Source organism: Equus przewalskii, chromosome 12, assembly GCF_037783145.1.
Source record: "Equus przewalskii isolate Varuska chromosome 12, EquPr2, whole genome shotgun sequence".
Lineage (NCBI taxonomy): Eukaryota > Metazoa > Chordata > Mammalia > Perissodactyla > Equidae > Equus > Equus przewalskii.
In genome coordinates this window covers 8,645,753-8,667,290 of record NC_091842.1, presented here as the reverse complement: position 1 = coordinate 8,667,290, position 21,538 = coordinate 8,645,753, and the positions used below count along the sequence as shown (strand labels likewise).

Below are 21,538 nucleotides of genomic sequence, written 5' to 3'. Positions count from 1 at the left end.
GAGACCACCGGGTGGCGAGGAGCGGGAAGGGGGCGCAGGAGAGAGGATGCAGAGGGAGGGGCGGGGCCGGAGGTGGGGCCTGGAGTGGGCGGGGCCTCGGGCCTCGGGCCTCGGGCCTCGGGCGTGGCAGCGCGTGAGCACCCCCGGACCTGCATCCCTGGTCAGCCTGGCTACGCCGCTGTCCTCCTTCCCGGGGCTCTTGGCGGTGGCAGGAGTGGGGCGGGGACTGGGGCGCTGCTGCGCTCCAGCAGCTCAGAGCTTTTCTCCCGACTTGGGTAGGAGCTGAGGTTTCCCAGGGGAGACCCCCAACTCGGGGACCCTGAGCCCTTCTATTCCAGAGCTACTTGTCCAGGAGTCCTCTGCGGGGCTTGGGGGCCTACGCCTCCTGCCTGAAACCCTAGGTAGAACTTAGCAGTTTGTGCCTGTGATGTGTTCTTGGGGTCCCCAAGCCCCAAAGAGATAGAAACCCATGTGTCCCAAGTCCATTGGTCACCAAAGCGGCTTGGGTGCCCAGAGAGGACTATGACTTATCCATGGTCACTCAACTGTGCCCACGCCTTGGCCAGGACTCTTTCCATCCATGCCTGGAGGGCCTTGACCGACAGATCCCTGACTCCAGGAGTCCCATCCTGGAGCACTCACTGGTCCTGCTTGACCATGTGCTCCTATCCATGCCCCTCCCTCCTCAGCAGCCAGCAGGAGCCTGAGACCTCGCTTTCAGCCTGATTCCAAGGAGACAGACATCCACGTGGCCAGACCAAACCCCCAGTTCACACTGAGGCATCTTCAGCTTAGGATCCCACTGGGGCGGGCATCTGAACAGGGAGAGCAGCTAGTGTGTTACAGGGCCTGGGCATCCGGGGCCTGCAAGCCAGATGAGGAAGGGGAGCTTCCTTTCATGATGGGGAGCTTAGGAAGGGGACCCCCAAGGACACGGGGAGGGGTGGAAGCAGGAGAGGGGAGGGGCATCCGTGTCTCCGCCCTCCCCAGCTATCAGCTCTCCTCCCCCACCCCTGACGGGAACCTGGAGGCCAAAGTCTGCCCCAAGGTCAAAAAATTGATTGTTTTGCAGGCAGGGGGCAGGAGCGGGACAACGGCAGGATTGGCAGGGGAGGGCACAGCCCCTTGTCCTCTGGCCTGGGCTGGGGGGCCATGTCCGGAAGGCTGGACTGAGGCCAGGGCTGTGCTCCCACCCTTTGCGCGGGGCTCAGGCTGCCTGCCAGGGCTGATAAGAGGCCCTCTGGGGGCTCCCACAAACGGTTTATCACTGGGGCGGGGAAGGGGGGACAGCCGGTACGGCTCAGGAGGGGGCGTGAGCATGGAGCGGCTTTGGGGTCTACTCCAGAGAGCGGTAAGACTGAGTGGGGTGGGGGGACACCTTAAACCCTCTCTCTTCAGGTCCTTCAGCCCCCTCCCGAACCCCACAGCCGGTCCCTCCCCTTCCCACTTCCATCTCTCCCCTCCAGCCTGCCTCTCAGGGCTCTCTCCCCTGCCCAGTGCTCATTTGGCACCCAAAGCCACTTGACCCCATTATTGTCTGATCCCTCCCTATCGCCAAGGCCTCTTTCCCCAATCTCATGCCCACCATGCTCCCCACAGCAAAGATTGTCCCCAAGACTCTCTCAGACCATCTACAGGCGTGTGGAGGGCACCCAGCAGGGGCGTCTGGAGGAGGAAGAGGAAGACGGGGAGGAGGGGGCCGAGCCACAGGCCCACTTCTGCCACATGGAGCTGAGGGGCCCTGAGCCCCTGGGCTCTCGACCAGGACGTCAAAACCTTGGACTCTGGGCGGCAGCAGGACGAAGGGCCACCCCCTGCCTGGTCCTGACAGCCCTGCTGATCTTCACTGTGGGTGAGAGCCATCCTCCACACCAGTGAAGGGCTGGGGGGGGATTGCTGGGGTCCAGAGGGGCGCAAGGAGAATCTCCATCTTGCCACCCGCCAGCCTTCCTCCTGGGCTACGTGGCCTTCCGAGGGTCCTGCCAGGTGTGCGGGGACGACGTGTTGGTGCTCAACGAGGACATGAACTATGAGCTGGGCCCGGACTCCCACCAGGGCATGTTATACTGGAGCGACCTCCAGGCCATGTTCCTGCGGCTCCTGGGAGAGGGGTCCCTGGAGGACGCCATCAAGTAAGGATCAGCCTGGCCCCCTTCCCGGCCCTCCAAAACCGGTCACCTGCTCAGACTCCACCTCCCTTCCTCCTCGCCCAGGACCCTGGTGTCGGGGTCCCCCTTCAGAGTCCTTCTACCAGCATCCCTGGCCTCTCTGTTCAGTGGTCCTGGGAAGGATGCAGGCATTTGGAGCTGAGAGGGAGGGAGGGCGGCTCTGGAAATGAGACTGCAGAGGGCCTAGGCTCTGAGGGTGGCACATTCAAGAGCAGAGGGCGCTGACTGTCTGAATGAGGACAGAGGAGGCCAGCATCCAGATATGAGGTAGGAGAGACCCAGAAAAGTCTTGAATGCCATATCGAGGAGCTGGGATTTTGACCTGTGGCATTGGGGAGCTCTGGAGGGGTTCTGAGAAGGGTCATTTTAAGGAATTCGAAAAACAAGCAAGCAAATGCATTGTGGGTGCAGACCATCCCCACATCTACATCGTGAGGGATGCCAGCAGGCACAGACTGTGCGGGCCCGCAGCACAGCAGCAGGCCAGCGTTTCGTCTGTCTTGCTGAGGTCTGCCTTTCTCTGCTGGGAAGGAGCTGCCCAGGAGGGCCAGAGACGGGGTCAGGCCACCAATAGCCTTCTTTTAGGTCAGGAATCGCTTTTCAGTGGATTCTCTAGGGTTTTCTAAGTAGAAAAGTGTATAAGCTATAGTGAGGGACACATAGCGTCTTTTCCAATGCTTATACCTTCTCTGTCTTTTGCATTTCTTATTGCTTGGGGAGGACATGAGTTTAGGTAATGATGGCAGTAAATATCCTTGAGTATTTCCTGCCTTTCCTAGGACCGTTTTTATAGTACTTCGTCATTGAGTCTGAACTTTGCTGCAGACCCTGGGTAACTTTTTAAAAGCAAATTAAGGAAGTTTCCTTCTATTCCTAGCTTACTGGGGCTTTTTGTTTTAATGATCAGGAAAGGAGGGAAAGGTATAGAATTTTTTTCCAAATATTTTTCCAGAATGTGCTGAGATGATCACATGATTTGTCTTCTTTAATGTTTATGTAGCAATTTGTATTAATAGATTGCGTTGTCTTCCTGAGGTCAACGTAAACTTGATCGAGATGTATTATTCCTCTTCTGATTCACTGCTGGATCCACCTTGCTCAAAGACCTTAAATCTGAGGCATGAGTAACACGCAGGGCTTCCTTATTTTCTTGAGCACATTTGGTAGTCTGGGGACAGGCCACGCAGGTGGATGGTTTGACAGGTCTAGGGGTGGGGTGTGGCACAGTGGATGCCATCAGAGGGCAGGGAGGCAAGAGTGAACCGAGAAAGGGAGCAAGCAATGAAGTGAGGTGTGACCCTAGGTTGGATGGGGAAGGAAGGGAAGCCAGGGAGGAGCTGAGGGACTTGGAGAAATTGGACCCTCTGGAGTGCTCTGTGCAGTTGAAGAGCAGGTACAGGAGGGCAAGGGAGCGAGTCAGAACCTGAAAAGCTCTAGGCAGAGAGTGGGATTCTGGAACTTTCAAGATTGATCTGATCAACTGTGTCCTATTGATCCCAGAGTCTCCAACACCTACCTCAGTGCCTGGCACTCAGTAGCTGTTCAGTAAATCCTCCAAGATAGGATTCTGGAATATTCTGGAAGATTTCCAAGATAAATATTCCAGAGATGGAGTTCTGGCTAATAAGATCCAGGGTGTGGCCAGGGAAGTAGGTGGCTGGACTAGAGGTGACACCAATGAGGTCATGCATTCAATTATACTACAGATATTTTTGAGCACCCACTATGTGGCAGATGCTGGGCTAAGTAGGTAGTGGCGATATAGCAGAGAACCAAAGTCTGGACCTCGCCCTCATGGAGCTAATGGTCTATTGGAGGAAATCAGTACTAACCTAATAATCACATCCTGACTACGTACGTAATTATCATGGGGATCTTTGCTTTGAAGGAAAAGTACAGGATGTGACGAATGACTATAGCCAGGGGAGCTGATTTAGTTTGGGGTCAGGGAAAGCTCCCTTGAGAAAGTGACAAGCGGAGACCTGAGGGGGTGAGTCGTTCGCCAGGCAAAGAGAAAGTGGAAAAGCACTTCAGGCCAGAGAACAGCAGGTACAAAGGGTCTGAAGCGGGAAGATGGTGGCCTCTTGGAGGAAGTGAAGGAAGGTCCATGTGGCTGTCGAGGTGGAGCTGGCTCAGGCCTTAAAGGGTCTTACTGGCTACATGAACTGTTCTGGATTTTGTTCTAAGAGGAAAGAGAGAGAACCTTAGCTAGTGTGTTTGCTGCGTGCCTCTAAATACGCATGTGCCTTCGTCATCTATGTAACGTTTCATGTGCACATGTAGATTTTTCAAAACACTGTTTGTGTAAAATGCTATATGTTCATTATCTTAAAATTTAAGCAACATGGAAAAATATAAAGAAGAATGTAAAGAAAAAATCACTCCAGACCCACTATTCAGATATAGCTGTCTCTAGTGTGTGTTTTTGATTTAGATAAAGTTTTTTAACACTATGTTTTCAAGGTCTGTCTATATTTCAGTGTGACCTCTAGTTTGTGTATCACCTATTATTTTATGGCTGCGTTGATAGGGGCAGTTCCAAATGAACACTTGAGCTCCTTGATGGGGACGGGATGGGGAGAAGGGGGACAGGAAGGGTGCTGAGAAAACCCCTAGGACCATGGATCGCAATAGTCCCCGAGAGAGCCGAGAGGAGGGTGGCTGAGACTAAGGTGCACCATCCACGTGGATTTTGAAGTGGTGCAGAAGCTTAGTGGACCTCAGTAGGGGGAGCAAAATGATAAGCCAGATGCCAGAGTCCTCAAAGAAAGCAGATAAGGGACCAATTGGCTAGAAGATAGCAGTGAGGAGGAACAGAGGGTGAGACTGCTGCCCGACGGCACTGAGGAGTGTTACTGGAGGAGAAATGGTCAGAAATTTGAACAACGGAGCCAGGAACATGCCTCCACTCCAAGCCCGGGGAGGATGAGAACCTGAGCTGCCTTCTTCAAGAGTCCCCTGGGAGACTGGGTCTCTAAGGGACAGCTGGGTTTCTGCCAAGGCCAAAGGCAGAAGGGATAGTCAGTGAGGATGCTGGGGCGGGAGCAGTTTGTTTGACATGGAAAGGGCACAGGTGGAGTTGGTCTACAGGCAGGCCAGGCAGAGGCAGCCTGGCAGAGGTGACATGGAAAAAAAGGGAGAGTTCAAGTGACAACAGGCTTGCTAGTTAGTGGTGATTATGGAAGAAGCCAGGATGAAGTCTCCACCGAGACAAGTGGCCCCAGATTCCACGGGGATTCTTGGTGTAAGGTGTCTCCATGGGGCCCAGGTGGAGATGGGGGAGATGGAGGGTCCGCCACCTCTGCCCAGATAGCCCTTTGAAAGAAAAGTGTTTTCGTGTCTGGGGCAAAGCACAGGCGAGTGTGTGTATGTGTGGAGGGGACGGTGGCTAGATCCGTGAGTTTGGCCTGAGCCGGGAAGAACCTAAGGGATGGTGGACAGGACCCTAGCTATCAGAAGCTAAGGTTTAACCAGAAGGAGGCCCTGGAGCCCGTGGGCACAACCCTGGTAGTGATGGGGTGGGTGGCGATGGCATGGTCAGCGAGAGACTTGGGAGCCCCGCAGCACCCAGGGCATCCTTCCCCCCTCCCTCCCTCTCCTCCAGGCGCCCAGAAGTCCTAGCCCCTCTCCCCTTCCGCACCCCAATCCCAGCTCTCCCCGCTCAGGCAAACCAGCCTTCGGAAAAGGGTAGCCGGCTCGGCTGGGATGGCCGCCCTGTCTCAGGACATCCGCGTGGCGCTCTCCAGCCAGAAGCTGGACCACGTGTGGACAGACACGCACTACGTGGGGCTGCAGTTCCCGGACCCGTGAGTGCGGGGCGGGGCGGGGGCGCGGCAGTGGGGCGCGCGGGGAGGGGGCGCTCACCATCCCCGGTCCTCAGGGCTCACCCCAACACCCTGCACTGGGTGGATGCGACCGGAGGGCCGGGGGAGCAGCTGCCGCTGGAGGACCCCGACGTCTACTGTCCCTACAGCGCCACGGGCAACGCCACGGTGAGTGGCCCCGCCCCGGCCCCAGGACGGGGCAGCGCGCGCCCTTCCCCGGACGGCGCAGGAGGGACGCGGGGAGCGCGCCTCACCGTCCTCCCGATCCCCAGGGAGAGCTGGTGTACGCCCACTACGGGCGGCCGGAGGACCTGCAGGACCTGCGGGCCAGGGGCGTGGAGCCAGCGGGGCGCCTCCTGCTGGTGCGCTTGGGGGTGATCAGCTTTGCCCAGAAGGTGAGGGTCCCCGGGCTGGGGGGAGATGGAGCGCGGCGGGGACGGTGGGAGCTGGGGAAGCCGGAGATCGGATAGCGGCAAACGGGAAGTGTCTAGGAGGCTGCCAGAGGGAGAAAAGAAAGAACTAAGTGGGTCGTAAGCAAATGTGGGTGGGAAACAGTCAGGAGGTTTGGGTGGGGATCAGAGACCTCGGGGAATGTGGGGCACAGTGGAGGCTGAGGGCTGGCGAGGCGCTGCGGGAGGGCGGAAGATGAGGGCCAGGCGGTGCCTGTAGCCTCTCTGCGGCTCCACAATTGCAGATCAAAGGCCATGCCATTTCACTGTTTCTCCTGCCCTTCTAAATCGGTTTTCTCTGGGAGAAGGAGTCCTTTAGCTGCCTCCCTTCCCCAGGTGGCCAGTGCCCAGGACTTTGGGGCCCGAGGCGTGCTCATATACCCCGACCCAGCAGACTTCTCCCAGGACCCACACAAGCTCCCCCTGTCCAGCCACCGAGCTGTGTTTGGACACGTGAGTCTGGGGGTAGCCAGTAGTGCCTTCCTGGGGTGCCATGGCTGCACCTCCTCGCCCAGGATGAGGCTGGCACACTATTCCTGGGAGCCCCGCTCGCCGTTTCCACGTGGGCACCCCTCTCTCCACAGGTGCACCTGGGAACTGGGGACCCCTACACACCTGGCTTCCCTTCCTTCAATCAAACCCAGTTCCCTCCAGTGCAGTCCTCGGGCCTCCCTAGCATCCCAGCCCAGCCCATCAGTGCAGACATTGCCACCCTCCTGCTGAGGTGAGGGGCATGTGGGGACCAGGGGAGGAGGAGGCAGGGGGAGGTAGGCTGCAGCCGGCCCCGTAAGATGCCTTTCGGTGAGTTAGAAAATGTGGCTCCTCTGGGTGGGCACGGCCTCTTGCCAGGGCCCACTGTTTGGTGAGTGGAGCTCCAGTTGGATGTCACACCCATCTCCACTGGGCACCCTTGAGCAGGACACAACCTGCACAACTGTCCAAGGCCGCAGGCAGGGTGCAGAGGCAGACAGCTGGAGCCAGAGGATGGGAGGGAGAGAAAGAGTGAAGAGGGGGTTTTGAGCTCTTCTCTAGCCTCGCGTCTCTGCCACTTCCAACCCTTTCTGCTCTACCACTCTCCAGGAGGCTTGAAGGTCCTGTGGTCCCCCAAGAATGGCAGGGGAGCCTCCCAGTCTCCCCTTATCACCTGGGCCCTGGGCCAGGACTGCATCTGGGGGTCAACAACCACAGGGCCTCCACCCCCATCAGCAACATCTTTGGCTGCATCGAGGGCCGCTCTGAGCCAGGTGTGCTCGCTTGCCCAGCATCACCTACAGCCTGCAGGAGGGGAACTGCTCATAACCCACCCTGGCTGGAGGCGGGGCTGGAGGGGGAGACCCAGGAGACTGGGCAGGCGTGGTGCTCAGGGCAGGGAGGCAGCTTTGACTGAAGTGGAGGGTGTGGCAGAGGTTAGCAGGGAGGGAGGGAGGCCAGCAAGTTGAGGCTGGACTGGGACCGAAGGGAGTGGCTGTGAGGAGACCTCATGGTCAAACCTGTCCAGAGACAGAATGGGCACTTCTGCACGGTAGTGAGCTCCCCAGCACTAGGGGTGAGCAAGCATCAGTTGGGTGATGTTACAGCATGGAAGGGAGGTCAGATTCCATAGCCAAGCCTTTCAAGCATAACTAGATGTGGACAGCCATGGGAATCACCGTGGGCTCTTGAGCCGAAGAGTAGGGTCTCGACAGCAGCTATTTGGGAAGAGGAGTGTGGTACCTGTAAGCACTGAGGGAGAGGCACAGAGAGGCCTGTGATGAGGCTCAGATGATGATGCTGGTGGCGGGAGTGTGGAGGGGCAAGGGTTAGGGATTTAAAAGAGGAAAGCCTATCTGGACCCGGGAAACAGCAGGACATGGCCAACCGGGAAGGTTCTGGAGTCTAGAATGGCCCCTGGCACCCCGATGAAGGAACAGGCCAGCCAGGCAGGGCCACGGGGAGGAGGGGCGCTCCTTTTAGGGACAGCAGGGATGGCAGGGCTGTGAGGGGCTGAGAGATGGAGACTGGAGAAGCGGGAGGCCTGGAGAAATGGTGGTGAGGCCCTGGGAGCACCCGCCCTCCCAGAGGGGGGGGTGCGGAGAGAAGCCTCTGGGTTCTGCCCATGTAAGAGGTGGACCCCAAACATCCCCTCTCCCAGATCACTATGTTGTCATCGGGGCCCAGAGGGACGCATGGGGCCCAGGAGCGGCCAAGTCCGCCGTGGGGACGGCCATACTGCTGGAGCTGGTGCGGACCTTTTCCTCCATGGTGAGCAATGGTAAGGCCAGGGCCTGGGCCCAGGCTGGGCGGAGGCAGGATGGGGCAGAGGGGCAGTTAGGAGCACAGGCTGGAGGGTGGCCACTCAGACCTGGGCTCCAAACCGGGCCACTCATGTCCTATCTGCGTGGCCCTGGCATCACTGCATGTCCATTTCCTCATCTAAATATGAAGGTATTACTACTCCGTGGTCTGAGTGAAGGTTAAGGGGCAGATTCCATATGTAAGCAATCTCCATCGCCGTTACAGTTGAGTTGGGGCAGACCCAGGAGAGATGGGCTGCCATGGGGGCTTGGTGAGAGGGAAGGAGATCCCAGGGGCCCAGGACAGAAGAAGACAAAGAGGGGGTCTTTGCTTGGCCCCCAGCGGAGCCCATCCTCCCTCTCCCCCTGCCCCCAGGCTTCCGCCCCCGCAGAAGTCTTCTCTTCATCAGCTGGGACGGAGGTGACTTTGGGAGTGTGGGCTCCACGGAGTGGCTAGAGGTAACGTGGGGTCCTGGGGAGGCAGCCAGGCAGTGGGAAGAGCTGGGTGGGGGGAGTTCATACTCCACACCCATCACCCACAGGGCTACCTCAGCGTGCTGCACCTCAAAGCCGTAGTCTATGTGAGCCTGGACAACGCAGTGCTGGGTGAGCGGGGGCAGTGCCACCACCTGGGCCCCCTCAGGTGCACCCCTGCCCTTGGGGCCAAGCCTTGAGCCTGGCATCCTTCCCCCTCCCTCTCTGCAGGGGATGACAAGTTCCATGCCAAGACCAGCCCCCTTCTGATCAGCCTCATCGAGAGCATCCTGAAGCAGGCAAGAGCCCAGCCAGGAGCAGGGGAGGAGGGAGACTGGTGGCGGACAGAGCCTGACCCGTCCCCCCACCCCTGTCCCCAGGTGGACTCTCCTAACCGCAGCGGGCAGACCCTCTACGAGCAGGTGGTGTTCAACAATCGCAGCTGGGATGCTGAGGTGTAAGTTGAGATGAGGGGGAAAGGGAGAAAGCCAGGTGTGTGTGTGGGTAGCCCGGGAGCGTGAACCCACAGAGCATTCCAACCTGCCCACCCCCAGGATCCAGCCGCTGCCCATGGACAGCAGTGCCTATTCCTTCACGGCCTTTGCGGGGGTCCCTGCCGTCGAGTTCTCCTTCATGGAGGTAAGACTTTCTGGCCCTGCCCCCGAGCAGCGGTCCCTCAGCCTCTCTGCACCCTGCCCCTGCGCCAGCCCGCGCCCTGTCCCGGCAGGATGGCACCCCGTACCCGTTCCTGCACACGAAGGACGACACGTATGAGAACCTGCACAAGGTGCTGCGGGGCCGCCTGCCCGCCGTGGCCCAGGCTGTGGCCCAGCTCGCTGGCCAGCTCCTCATCCGGCTCAGCCACGATCACCTGCTGCCCCTGGACTTCGGCGGCTATGGGGACGTGGTCCTCAGGCACATCGGCAGCCTCAACGAGTTCTCTGGGGACCTCAAGGTCCAGGATGCCAACCCTGCTTCTGGGGGTGGGGGGCGCTATATCCCCTTAAAGTGCTGCCCAGGCGTGGAGTCTGGTCCCTCTTTCTCCCAATCCTTGGGGTCTAGGTCCCCTCTCCAGTCTGGCCCCTTTCCTCCTGCCCCAGTCACTTAAGTCCCGAGGACCCTGCTGGTACCTCCCAACAGCCCAGGTCTTCTTCCCTCGCCCTTCGATCCACACCAGCATCCTGTCCCCCTATACCTCTCCACTCCTGCCAGGCCTGGAGGTCCCAACCCCAGCCCGGACCCCCATCCTAGGCCAGGGTCCTGTCCCCTGCCGCCGGCCCCAGCCTGCGCCTCCGCCCTCAGGCTCGCGGGCTGACCCTGCAGTGGGTGTACTCAGCGCGGGGGGACTACATCCGGGCGGCCGAGAAGCTGCGGAAGGAGATCTACAGCTCGGAGGAGAGCGACGAGAGGCTGATGCGCATGTACAACGTGCGCATGATGCGGGTGAGGCCCCGCCCACTGCCGCGCCCCCGGCCCCGCCCCGCCGCCCGCGCTGCCCCGCCCTCCTCCACGACCCAGGGACCCTCTAACCTGCCCCGAGCGCCGTGCGGTCCCGTCCCCTCTGCCTCCTCGGGGCGCTGGACGGGCAGTGCTCACAGACCCAGCAGGCTGGAGCGACCACCGAGGCAGCCTCCGCAAAGTGATGAAATAGACAGGGAGGGCCAGCCCCTTGGCCACAGTCACCGGGCCAACGCGTGGCAGAACTGGGACAACCCTTCCCCTCCTCCCCGCCCTGCCCCCACCTCCCCGCCACACTCACACAAACAGGCCCCCACTGCCTCCCCACCCCTCTGGAGAGAAAAAGGTTGTCCATAATAGTCCACAGTACAAGAGGCACAAGGTTGCTTCCCGGAAAGTGCAAAAGGCTTAAGAAATCCAGGGCGTGGAGATCTCTCTTCCTTCTGGTAATAAGATGGGTGAAATCTAGAAAGGCTGCCTGGAGGAGGTGTCATGTGAAAGTTATACAAGAGCTTATTCTCTCGCCAGTTTAGCTTTGAATACTTTGCAGCCGCACCCATTCTCCAGCTCCAACCCTCTTCCTTCCATTTCCTCACTCCAAGAACTGAACCCGGCAACCCTTTGATCTTGGGAAACGGAGGGGTAGGGACTGTGGGCGTGGGAAAAAGTCTGTAGGGCAGAATTGTAAGCAGGACCATCCTTAGTGAGTGCGGGGTGAACAGGGAACTCATAGGGTCTGCACTCATCGGCCGTTTGCGGACAACATGTCTGCCCCTTGCAGGTTCGTGTTCTCTCTCCTCCTGGCTTTTTCCTGTTGTTTCCTTGCCTGATTCCCTTGGCGTCACTCATTCCTCCCTTCTGTTCACAAACCCATCCCTCTTGCTCTTTCCTCCTCACTCCTTTCTCCTCATCTCTCTCTTTCTCCTCTCTCCTCAGGATTCTCTTGCTCCTCCCCAGCTTCCTGACCTCTCCTCGCCTTCCCTTTGTCCCCTCCACTGATATGTGTCACCCTGTGGTGAGACAAGACATTGGGGCTGGTTCATTTTCATCCACAGATCTTGCTTTAACCCCTGCTGTGCCAGACTCCAGGAACACATAGACACCCCCCTCACCCCACCCCTGAAGTTGCCACACGCCTCCCAAGGGAAGAGGGACTCCTGTGTGTAAGGAATGTGATTCAGACTCAGGGCTGGAGAGTAACAGACTCAGGACTTCAGAACCTGAAACACCGGGCTGGGCCAGGCCCAGGGACCTTTGTGGCTCTAGACCGGGGGTTGGTAAACTATGGTCAGATTTGGCCTGCCTTCTGTATTTGTAAATAAGGTTTTATTGCAGGATGGCCATGCTCATCGGTTTTCATATTGTCTATGGCTGCTTTCCTGCTACAGCAGCAAAGTTGCGCAGTTGCAACAGAACCAGAATGGGCTGCAAGCCTAAAGTATTTACTATTTTGCTCTTTGCAGAAAAGTTCGCTAACCCCTGCTTTAGACTGGGATATGGGTCTTGAAGCGTGCACAGAACTTGGGTTGGTGCAAAGAAAAGACATTTCAGAGTGGAGAGACCCCGAATAAGGGTGTGGCGGTGAAATAGGCCTGGCTGTCCTTGAGAGAAGGGTGTGGACCAGCAGAGTCTGGACAGAAGTCCTGTGGAGAAGCAGAGGGGAAAGGAACACCCAAGAGTGGTTAGGGATCACGTATGGGGAGCCTTGAATGCCGGGATAAGAAGTTTGGGTTTTTAGGGTCTGGGCATCAAGGAAATCAGGAAGGTTTTTGAGCAGGGAGATGATGTGGGCTAAGTGGAGTTTTAAGAAGGATCTGGCCAGAGTGAAAATGGCCTGGAGAGGGAATGAAGTTAGGGACGGCTGAGCTTTGGGTGAGGGTGGCCGATGGAAGCAAATGCCACTGTGGGTGAGGGGACCCGACTGATGTGAGACATTTGGAGGGGAAAATGGACAGACTGGGTGTTGAGGAAAGAGGAGGAGAATAATTCTAGCAGCTGCCATTTATCGAGGGCTACCGTGTGCTAGGGCTTTGCTTCACTGACTGCTCCAAATCCTGTGAGGTTGCTAGTGTTGTACACAGAAGCTGAGGCTCAGAGAAGCTAAGTCATTTATCCAAGATCACAGAGTAAGTGGCGGAGATTAAATTGGAAACCAGGCAATCTGACCCCAAAGCGTGGGCTCACCCTACTCTCACTCACCTCCGAGGCTGAGAGCCTGGCACATGGGGAAGATCGCGGCGTTCCCAAAGGAATGTGGGTGCTCACCAGGCCAGGTTTTGGAGGAAGTTGGTGCCAAGGTGTGTGAGGCTGTGTCCAGGTGCCCCTTACCCCAGTGGGGCGGTCCAGGAGGCTAGAGGGCAGGATTCCAGTGGATGATATGGTGAGTAGACAGCAACTGACCCCGCAGAGGTCCTGGTTGGAGCCAGGGGCGTGGCCGAGCTCTTTGAATGAATGATGGAGGTGTAAAAAAGATGAGAGGTGTGAGACCACCCCCAGAGATTCTGATTTTGCTGGAGTGGCACCGAGGCAATGGTAAAATAAAAACCTTCCCCGAGTGATTCTAATATGCCGTCAGGGTCGAAAACCACTGATTGTCGGGAAAGGGAAGAGCAGAGGTGGAGGTAGAACCTTGGGCCTGCCCACAGATGGGAGCAGAAGGAACCAGAAAGGCTGGCGGAAAGGTGGGAGGAGAACCCGGCTAGGAGCGAGGCCATCTCGGGAAAGACAACCGCATCTGAGTCAGAGGATGAGGCTGCAGAGGCAGGCGCTTCATTAGGACTGGCCTGTCCCCTTGACCCTTGACTCTGGGCTGTGGACATTGGCAGAGGCGGGGTGGAATGACCGGGGGTCAGGAGGCGAGGAACAGCAGGAGGGCAGACCGTTTTCTGGGGTTTTGGGCAGGGAAGTGAATGGGGGAGAAAGGCAGACGGGGAAGACCTAGATGCAGGTTGGAGGCTCAAAGGATAGAAGAAAAGGATGGAACCGAACACAGCTGGAGGACTCAGCCTACTCGGCTGTTGGTGACGTCACAGAATGGCCATTCCTGATTGGGTGGCCAGATGGAGGCGGGACTTAAGGACGCTGCACGATAGTATTTCTTAAGCGCTTGGCTACGAATTGCCGTTCGGGCCTTCGCTCCCGGACGGAGCCTCCACCCCGACCCGATCCCCATCTCGGCGCAGGTGGAGTTCTACTTCCTGTCCCAGTACGTGTCGCCGGCCGACTCCCCGTTCCGTCACATCTTCCTGGGCCGCGGAGACCACACGCTGGGCGCCCTGCTCGACCACGTGCGGCTGCTGCGCTCCGGCTCCGGGGCCCCTGGGGCCGCCTCCTCCGGGGTGGCGCCCGGCCTGGGCTTCCAGGAGAGCCGCTTCCGACGTCAGCTGGCCCTGCTCACCTGGACGCTGCAGGGGGCAGCCAACGCGCTTAGTGGGGACGTCTGGAACATCGATAACAATTTCTGAGGCCCTCCGGGGCCCCCACCTGCCCCGGGGCCCCCGCCTGCCCCTGCCCCCTGCCGAGAGCTCCTGCTCTCCCCGCCTGGGCGATTTCTGGGTGACCGAGGTGCCCCTGCACCACCTCTCATTGCTGACGGGTTTCTCATGAGCCCTTCCTGTCTCTTAGGGGGCCTGACTCCAGCGCAGACACCCACATACCCCTGGCCCTGAACTGTAGGAGTAGGTGAGCGGTGCCTTCCTCAATGGGACATTCATCCTATCAGCTAATCAAAGAGCAGCATCCTCTCCGTCTGTCACAGTCCCTTCGCCTTCAGGAGCAGGGTCCCCCACACCTAGAGACCACTCTGGAATGTTTCCTGGGCCCTGGGACCTGGCCAGCCCTCCTGGTGGGGAAGGTGGCTGGGACTAGAGCCTTATGGCCAACACGTGGTCTGTGGTGGGACGAGCTGGGGTTTGGACTTCAATAAACCACCTAGTGACATTCTTGTTCATAAGCACATTTATGCTCCTTCCTCCCCCTCCCCCCACCCAATCATTCTTCCCTTGAGACCTAGGGAAGTGTTGGGCAGAAGGGGCCAGAGAGGTTGCGAGCAGGAATGCTGACTCCATGGGAAGAACTGAGCTGTTCTCGTACCTGAGGAACTAAGGAAACCGCTTAAGGAAATAAGGAGGCCCTTCTCCAATGACCACCATGGGGTGGGGGGCTGGCTCTGCACCTTCTCCTGGAACCAGGGAGGGCTACATAATTTGCAAGGCCTGGTGCGAAATGAAAATGCAGGGCCTCTGGTTGACGAAGCAAGCACAAAGCTTTTTCCTTTCTCCCTCAGTCTCTTAACCTGTCATGGTGTTTTTTTATTTGCTATTTAATGTCCAGATTCCTCAGACAGGGAAATAGTCTGGGGCACATCCTCACAGGCACCCAGGGTTCTGCCCCACAACTTGGTACGGATAGTGCACGTGGCTGACCCTGACCCTGACCCAGACCTTCCCTGTGCCTGCGCCTGAGCCCAGCTCCCTGCTGGGGAAGGAGGGTGGCAGCTGTCTCCCATCCAGGGGAGGCAGGACCTCCAGCACATGCTCCATGGCCCCCATCGAGCTGCACTTCCAAAACATAAATTCGTTAGGAATTTCAAGACGGCAGCTACATAGCATTAACCCCTCTTCTGAGTGGTCACACACCTGTTATGTTGGCCCAGCCTGGGACCCCTCCCGCCAGGGTCCCCTTTGGCCACTCTTTGTCCAGTCAGGTGGGAGCTGCTGGAGGGCAGCTGCATAAATCCTAGGGCTCATCTCTCAGGCTCCTTGGGCCTCTTGGTCCCAGTATGGTAGGAGAAGTCCTAGTCTGCCCCTCAGGACACCAGGAAGTGAAGGCCTCTTCATCTATGGCTTGAGATGCCCCAGCCCCTGGGTTCCAGGATGGAACCAGCCCCTCCGTAGCCCCCCGAGCTGACTTGGTGGGTTCTCAGGAGACCCAACCAGGGTCAGAACCCTCCTGGACTATGTGTTTCTGTGACATACAGTCCAGAACAAATTTCCCGAAGTGGCTTCTCAACTCTTCTTCACCTTGTCCCTTTGCTTCGTGTAGCAGACAGAATAACGGTCTGGACAAAGATGTCCACTTCCTAATCTCCAAAATTTGTGATTGTTACCTTGCACAACAAAAAGGGTTCTGCAGATGTGATTAAATGGAGGGTCTTGAGATGGGGCGTGTCACGGGCTGAGCTGTGTCCCCCCCAGATTCATGTGTTGAAGCCCCCAGTCCCTCAGGATGTGTCTGTATTTGGAGATGGGGTCTTTAAAGAGGTGGTTCAGTTAAAATGAGGCCGTTAGGGTGCGTCCGATCTGACCAGTGTCCTTATAAGAGGAAACTGGACCCACAGAGAGACCCCAGGGATGTGCGTGTGCAGAGGAAAGACTGTGTGAGGACACAGCGAGAAGGGGGCCAGCTACAAGCAGAGGAGAGAGGCTTCAGGAGAAACCAACCCTGCTGCCACCTTGATCTCGGACTTCTAGCCTCCAGAATTGTGAGAAAATACATTTTTCTTGTTTAAGCCACTCAGTCAGTGGCAGCCCTAGTGGGCTAGCACAGGAAGATTATCCTGGATTGGGGGAAGGAGGACAATGTAATCATTAAGCCCCTTATAAAAGGAGGCAGGAGGATCAGACAGACAATGGAGATGTGATAACAAGGAGAGGGTCAGAGTCAGAGACAGATGTGAAGATGTTACACTCCTGTTTTCTTTTTTTTTAGTGATTTAAAGCAATGATCATTTATTAATGCCACCCCTGGCTTTAAAGATGGCAGAAGGGGCCCTGAGCCAAGGAATGCACATGGCTCTTAGAGCCTGGAAAAGACAAGAAAACAGATTCTCCCCTGGTCCCTCTGGAGGGGACACAGGCCTGCTGACACCTTGATTTTAGCCCCAGAAGACTCATTATGGATCTCTGACCCCCAGAACTGTAAGAGAACTAAAATTGCCTTGTTTTAAGCCGCTACGTTTGTGATAAATTGTTACAGCAGCCACAGGAAACTAATACACACCCACTCTAATTGCTACAAGCTCAGTATTGTTTTCTAAAGAATTTACTTAAAAAAAAAAGACTGTGTCCCAAGCTCCTCCCACCCCTATACTGTCCCTTCAAAGCTGTCTCAGAAAGCTTTCCAGATCCTACTGGCAGCAAGGCCTGTTCACAGCACATACCAGCAGCATCATAATGACTGGTACTACAAATGCCTTTTTGGGGTCCTGGGCACAGCCAGCCCAGTGTGAATGGTTATCACTCATACACATGTAATTTGGCAAGGGGCTCGCTGGGCCACGATGAGAGCCCTGCTCACACTCCTAGACAAAGGCTCCAGAGCGTGTCTTTGCACACTATGGGGGCCACACCCCATGGAGGCCAGCTCTGGGTGTGGGAGGGACAAGAGTCCCTGGGGAAGTGGGGCAGGTCCCAAGGCCCCCAAAGTAAAGGTGGAACAACTGATAACCTTCTAGCAGCCTAACAGACCGAGTCTGTCTTTACAACATTATCTGGCTGATTTATGCCCCCAGTCAACAACCTGCCCGTGTCACTGGCTGCCCTCACCCCCCATCTGAAGGAAGGCTGGGAGCCTGCCTTTCAAGATCCTGTTCTTTCCCTGTGCCTTAGTTTCTCCTGCCTGGTTGAGTTGAGGTTATGTCAGGCAATGCCATTTCCTTCATCTTGGCGGACCTTAGTGTTTCTGACCCACAAGAGTGGAAGTCTTACAGGAAGAGACAGGGGCCGGCCTGGTGGTGCAGCAGTTAAGTGCACACATTCCGATTCGGTGGCCCGGGGTTCGCTGGTTCGGATCCCGGGTGCGGACATGGCACCGCTTGGCAAGCCAGGCTGTGGTAGGTGTCCCACATATAAAGTAGAGGAAGATGGGCACGGATGTTAGCTCAGGGCCAGTCTTCCTCAGCAAGAACAGGAGGATTGGCGGCACATGTTAGCTCAGGGCTAATCTTCCTCAAAAAAAAAAAAAAAGGAAGAGACAAATAAACCAGAGAAGTGGTCAAAAAGGCAAAAAAGGATTCTGGGGATTGGAGGCAACCAGGCAGCTCTGGCAAGGGGCTCTGATGGCTCAAGATGGTGAGACAGTTCTACAGCGGGTGGGATGAGGTGGTATTTTTGTCTGTTGCTTTTTAGCTGAGGCACTGGATCCTATTTCAGGGCTAAAGGGGATCTTAAGAATCAACTTGCCCAATTCTCTCATTTTAGAGGTAGAAACAGAAGCTCAGAGAAATTAAATGACTTGCTCAAGGTCACACAGCTTTTTTGGTGCAGCAGCAGGACCAGAAGCCAAGTCTTCTAAGTCCTCACTGGGCCTCTTCACTGGCCCAGGTGCCTGGGCCCCCTGGGAGTGGGAGCAGGAGGAACCGGAGGAAAAGAAGTGGGAAGAAAGGGGCACGTTCCTTACATTTCTCAGTTTAACTTTAAAAATTTATTTTATTCAACTTGGAAAATGAATACAAATCCCTGGGCATTTCTGGTAGGGGGGTGGGGTGGGGGGAGTGGCCAGGAAGGAGGAAGAAGGGAGCAGGAATTGAGCAAGGGATGAGGGCACGGTGTTGCAAGTCCGGTCCCTGACCAGGGAAGGGGGTGGACGTTGAGCAGCGAGCTCAGGTGCGGAGGAACACCATGGTGAGGAGGCCTGGAGAGGCAGAAAGAAAAGGTTGTGGGTGTAGCCGTGGGGCTCTGTTAGCCTTCCTCCCAGCCTCCACCCCTCCCCCCCCAGCCACTACTGTGCTCACCCAAGACATAGGCTGCCACCAACTTTTGTCCCAGGGAGACATGCAGGATTTGGGGCAGCTGGCTGCCGAGTTCGTCCTGGAGCGGGAGCAGCAGGAAGGCCACAGAGACGATGCCCGTCAGCACAAACAGGAGGAAGGAGCTGGTGGCCAGTTGTGGGCGGGGGTCTGGGAAACAAGGCTTGTCAGAAGCTCCAGCCCCCCCTGCCCGGCCCAAGGTCCTCCAGGGAGGAGGCTGAAGATGGAAGGTGTATCCATTTTTTTACTGCCCTCCACGGGTACACTGCCAAGTGTCCTCTTCTCTCTGGGGCCTCTGTCCCAGCGGCCACAAGAATCCCTCTCTCCTCTGGTCTCTCAGCATTGTTTTTCTGTCTTTACCGGGCTTTGATTACTGGCTCCTGTGTACCTGTCTGTCAGGCAGGGACCTCTAGCCCCCATACCCAGCACACAACTTGGTACAGCATAATTGCGCAATACAGCCTTCTTATTGAACTGAACTAAGCTGGCATGTGATAGGAAGTACTGATGTTAGAGCTAAGGAAGAACTTTTCCCTCTCAGTAGAAGCCAGAAACGAGGGAAACTGTAGTCTGCTTTTTCTCTAACCTGATATAAAATCTCAACTCCTGGGAATGTTTCCACCAAAAAGCAAAAGACTGAACCAGAAGTTCTCTTCGACTCCAGCTGAGCTCACCTCTGGGGGAATGCTGGGTCCTCCCTCCCTGCAGAAGTCAAGAATTCCCATTCCCCAACTCACTCTCCGGAAAGTGTCTGGCCGTGGGTGGTGCTGTCCAGGAAGGAGGCCCTGTGTGGGGTGTTGGGTCGGGCTGTGCCTGAAGCTCAAGGGGGTAGGCTGGGGCTCTCAGGACCGAGGTGATGTCCTTGCGCCCCACCACTCGGCCCTCAGCTCCCTCCTCAGACAGCTCAATGCGGAAGCGGTCCTGGACGTCATAGTGGCTGGGAATGGGGGCCACATGGCGAATCACACTGGTCCCAAGACAGGAGAGAGGCCCATTGAGAGGAAGGGAGTGAGAGGCAGTGATCCAAGTGGATCCAGGCCCCACCTTCCCAGGAGCCTTTCCCTTAGGGACACAGACAGAGGGTGGGGAAAACAGGTTGAAGAGGATTAGGTCTCACACCTAAGACCACGGCAGGATAATTCAGAGAAGGGTGGCAGCGACCCCTGGCTTCCCTCTGCCTCCCCACTCTCCCAACTCACATGTCAATGCAGGACTGAGGCTTCACATATCCTTCTGCGTCAAACACTGTGTATTTGGCAGGTGCTGTGCACAGGACTGAGGGATAAAGGCAGACAGAGAGCGACCGTTGCTTCAGAGATCCTACAAGCCTTGCCCCTAGAGGGACACTAGAGTCCCCCTTGCCTTCTACCCCAGGGCTAGACATGACTCTTTAGTCTGCCAAGGCTGGACGTCTGCCTGCGCTTGTCTCACTCTTCCAGCCCTCACAGCTCCTCAATGTCCTGCCGCCAGCCCCCCCCATCCCTAGCAATGAGGCGCCCATCCCTTCACCTCGGAAGCGAAGCGCAGCTCCCGTGGGGTTATAGAGGGTCAGCAGCTGCCGGGGTCCGCTCCGCTGGTCCGCCCTGAATACTAGATCCGGGGGAAAGACGAGGACCGGGACAACAGGTCCCGAGGGAGAAGGGGCGCCCCGGGACCCCCGCCCAGGAGCCCCCGGACCCACCAGCTCCTGGTCCTGGAGCGCCCCACGGCGCATGCAGGCTCTGGACGGTGGGACATCCGAGGGCAGAGCTCAGGGGACAGGGCCTGGAGTCTACAGCTGGCAGGAGAGGGGCGAAAGGGAACGAGATGAGATCGCGGGGCAGGGCCTGGACCGATGCCGCCGCCGCCTCGGAAACCCGCTAGATCAGGCTCCCGCAGACCAGGCCCAGGCCCCCCAACTCCTCCCTTCCCCAGCTCTGCCCCAGGTCCCTTTAGGTCCCGCCCCCAAGCCCCACCTCGATGGTCACGCCCACCCCGCAAACCCTGCCCCTCGCGGCTCCCAACCCGGGACCCGTCTCCAGGCCGGGCTCCCGATCTCCAGAGCCCGGCCCCACAGGCCCCGCCCCTTCCGGGCGCCCCGGGACTCCCGCCTCCTCTCTCCGGCCAGACCCCGCCTGCCGCCGCGGCCGCCTCCGGAGCCGCCCTTTCCGCCTCCTGCTCCCCAGGGACCTCTGTGCGGCCGACCCTCCCTGAGCTCGCTTCTGCCTCCGAACGGCCGCTCGTGCTATGATACTCACCTTCTGGTCACAGAACCTGCCAATCAACTTTGGCCAGACCGAGGCTGCCATCTTCCCAGGAGAGCATCTCTGCGCTTCCGCCGTACGGCCTCTGTCACTGGCCAGGGCGGCTCGTTTCCGCCGTAAGCGTGCGCCGATTGGTGCGCCTAGAGACGTGATTGGCTTGTTCCCCGGGGCATAGAAACGTGACCCGGGTTTCTGGCTAGGACTCTAGCCCGGGGTAACTTGGTGGCGTCGGAGCTGGTCTTTGCCCCGGCTTTGAGACGGTCCGGATCACCGGCTCTGCCACGAGGAAGCCCTCCTTCTCCGCTTCCGTCCCGGGCTCTCCTGGAAGCCTCTGCAGCAGCCAGAGCCGTCTTCCCTAGTGCCAGGTGGAGATCGCTGCCAGCTGGAACTCGGATCTCAGCCCACGGCTGCTCTCCTGGTTCTCTCGTTCCTGCACAGGACTCGGAAGTCACTCACATTTCCACAGGGAGTTCAGATTTACCAACCCTGCCAGTTACATCATCCCACCGAGTCTTCAGCTACTTTTACAGACCAGGAAACAGGCGAGGTTGAGAATCTCACCCCAGTCTCACTACACAATTGGTTAGCGGTGGAGCAAAACCAAATGATCTTATGCGAAAGCCTTCCCTGAGCACCGTGTCAAATGTAGAGTCCCCCTTTGTCTGGCTTTTTCTCTTGCTTTTGTTTTCTTCATAGCACTCGGGGCTACTTGAAGTCTTACGTTTATTTTGTTGTTCTCTCTGCTGCAGTGGAAAGTACTGTCCTCTTCACAGGAGCAGAGGCCTTTGTTTTGTGTATGTTCGGCACCTTTATAAAACAGTGCCTGCTATTTGGGATGAACCAATAAAAGAGTGACTAGGGTGAACTTTGGGCTGAGATCTGATTGAAGTTAGGAAGGGAGC

General features: G+C 57.4%; 2 protein-coding genes across 6 annotated transcripts; one reads left to right on the top strand and one right to left on the bottom strand.

Moving 5' to 3' along the window:
- Positions 1–1,035: 1,035 nt before the first annotated feature.
- TFR2 (transferrin receptor 2) lies at positions 1,036–14,598 on the top strand. Its single transcript, XM_070566297.1, has 18 exons — positions 1,036–1,351; positions 1,600–1,852; positions 1,946–2,132; positions 5,834–5,974; positions 6,049–6,160; positions 6,265–6,387; positions 6,778–6,894; positions 7,026–7,165; positions 7,522–7,685; positions 8,573–8,692; positions 9,091–9,173; positions 9,257–9,320; positions 9,420–9,487; positions 9,569–9,645; positions 9,743–9,827; positions 9,916–10,143; positions 10,491–10,631; positions 13,829–14,598. Exons 1-18 carry the CDS (start codon positions 1,319–1,321, stop codon positions 14,108–14,110), a joined length of 2,418 nt encoding a protein of 805 aa, XP_070422398.1. The 5' UTR covers positions 1,036–1,318; the 3' UTR covers positions 14,111–14,598.
- Positions 14,599–18,045: 3,447 nt separating this feature from the next.
- MOSPD3 (motile sperm domain containing 3) lies at positions 18,046–21,461 on the bottom strand. 5 transcript variants are annotated; one of them, XM_008527338.2, is made up of 6 exons: positions 20,631–21,461; positions 19,903–20,170; positions 19,593–19,668; positions 19,131–19,360; positions 18,379–18,543; positions 18,046–18,278 (listed from the first exon to the last, which is right to left on the bottom strand). In XM_008527338.2, the coding sequence occupies exons 2-6, from the start codon at positions 20,105–20,107 to the stop codon at positions 18,247–18,249; spliced, it is 708 nt and encodes a 235-aa protein (XP_008525560.1). In that variant the 5' UTR covers positions 20,108–20,170; positions 20,631–21,461; the 3' UTR covers positions 18,046–18,246. The 5 variants fall into 5 exon arrangements, with proteins under 5 accessions (XP_008525560.1, XP_070423791.1, XP_008525562.1 ...); XM_070567690.1 differs by lacking the exon at positions 20,631–21,461 and adding an exon at positions 20,503–20,601; XM_008527340.2 differs by lacking the exon at positions 20,631–21,461 and adding an exon at positions 20,398–20,455.
- Between the last annotated feature and the right edge of the window lie 77 nt (positions 21,462–21,538).

What these genes read in the sequence shown, in the direction of transcription:
- TFR2 (XM_070566297.1), top strand. Translation starts at nt 1,319, where the DNA reads ATGGAGCGGCTTTGGGGTCTACTCCAGAGAGCG. An exon ending in TGATCAGCTTTGCCCAGAAG is followed by an intron (nt 6,388 to 6,777) that starts GTGAGGGTCCCC and finishes TCCCTTCCCCAG; the next exon opens with GTGGCCAGTGCCCAGGACTT. An exon ending in TCGAGTTCTCCTTCATGGAG is followed by an intron (nt 9,828 to 9,915) that starts GTAAGACTTTCT and finishes CTGTCCCGGCAG; the next exon opens with GATGGCACCCCGTACCCGTT.
- MOSPD3 (XM_008527338.2), bottom strand. Translation starts at nt 20,107, where the DNA reads ATGCGCCGTGGGGCGCTCCAGGACCAGGAGCTGGTGGGTCCGGGGGCT. An exon ending in AGCTGCGCTTCGCTTCCGAG is followed by an intron (nt 19,669 to 19,902) that starts GTGAAGGGATGG and finishes TTTATCCCTCAG; the next exon opens with TCCTGTGCACAGCACCTGCC. An exon ending in CCTCAGTCCTGCATTGACAT is followed by an intron (nt 19,361 to 19,592) that starts GTGAGTTGGGAG and finishes TCTTGGGACCAG; the next exon opens with TGTGATTCGCCATGTGGCCC.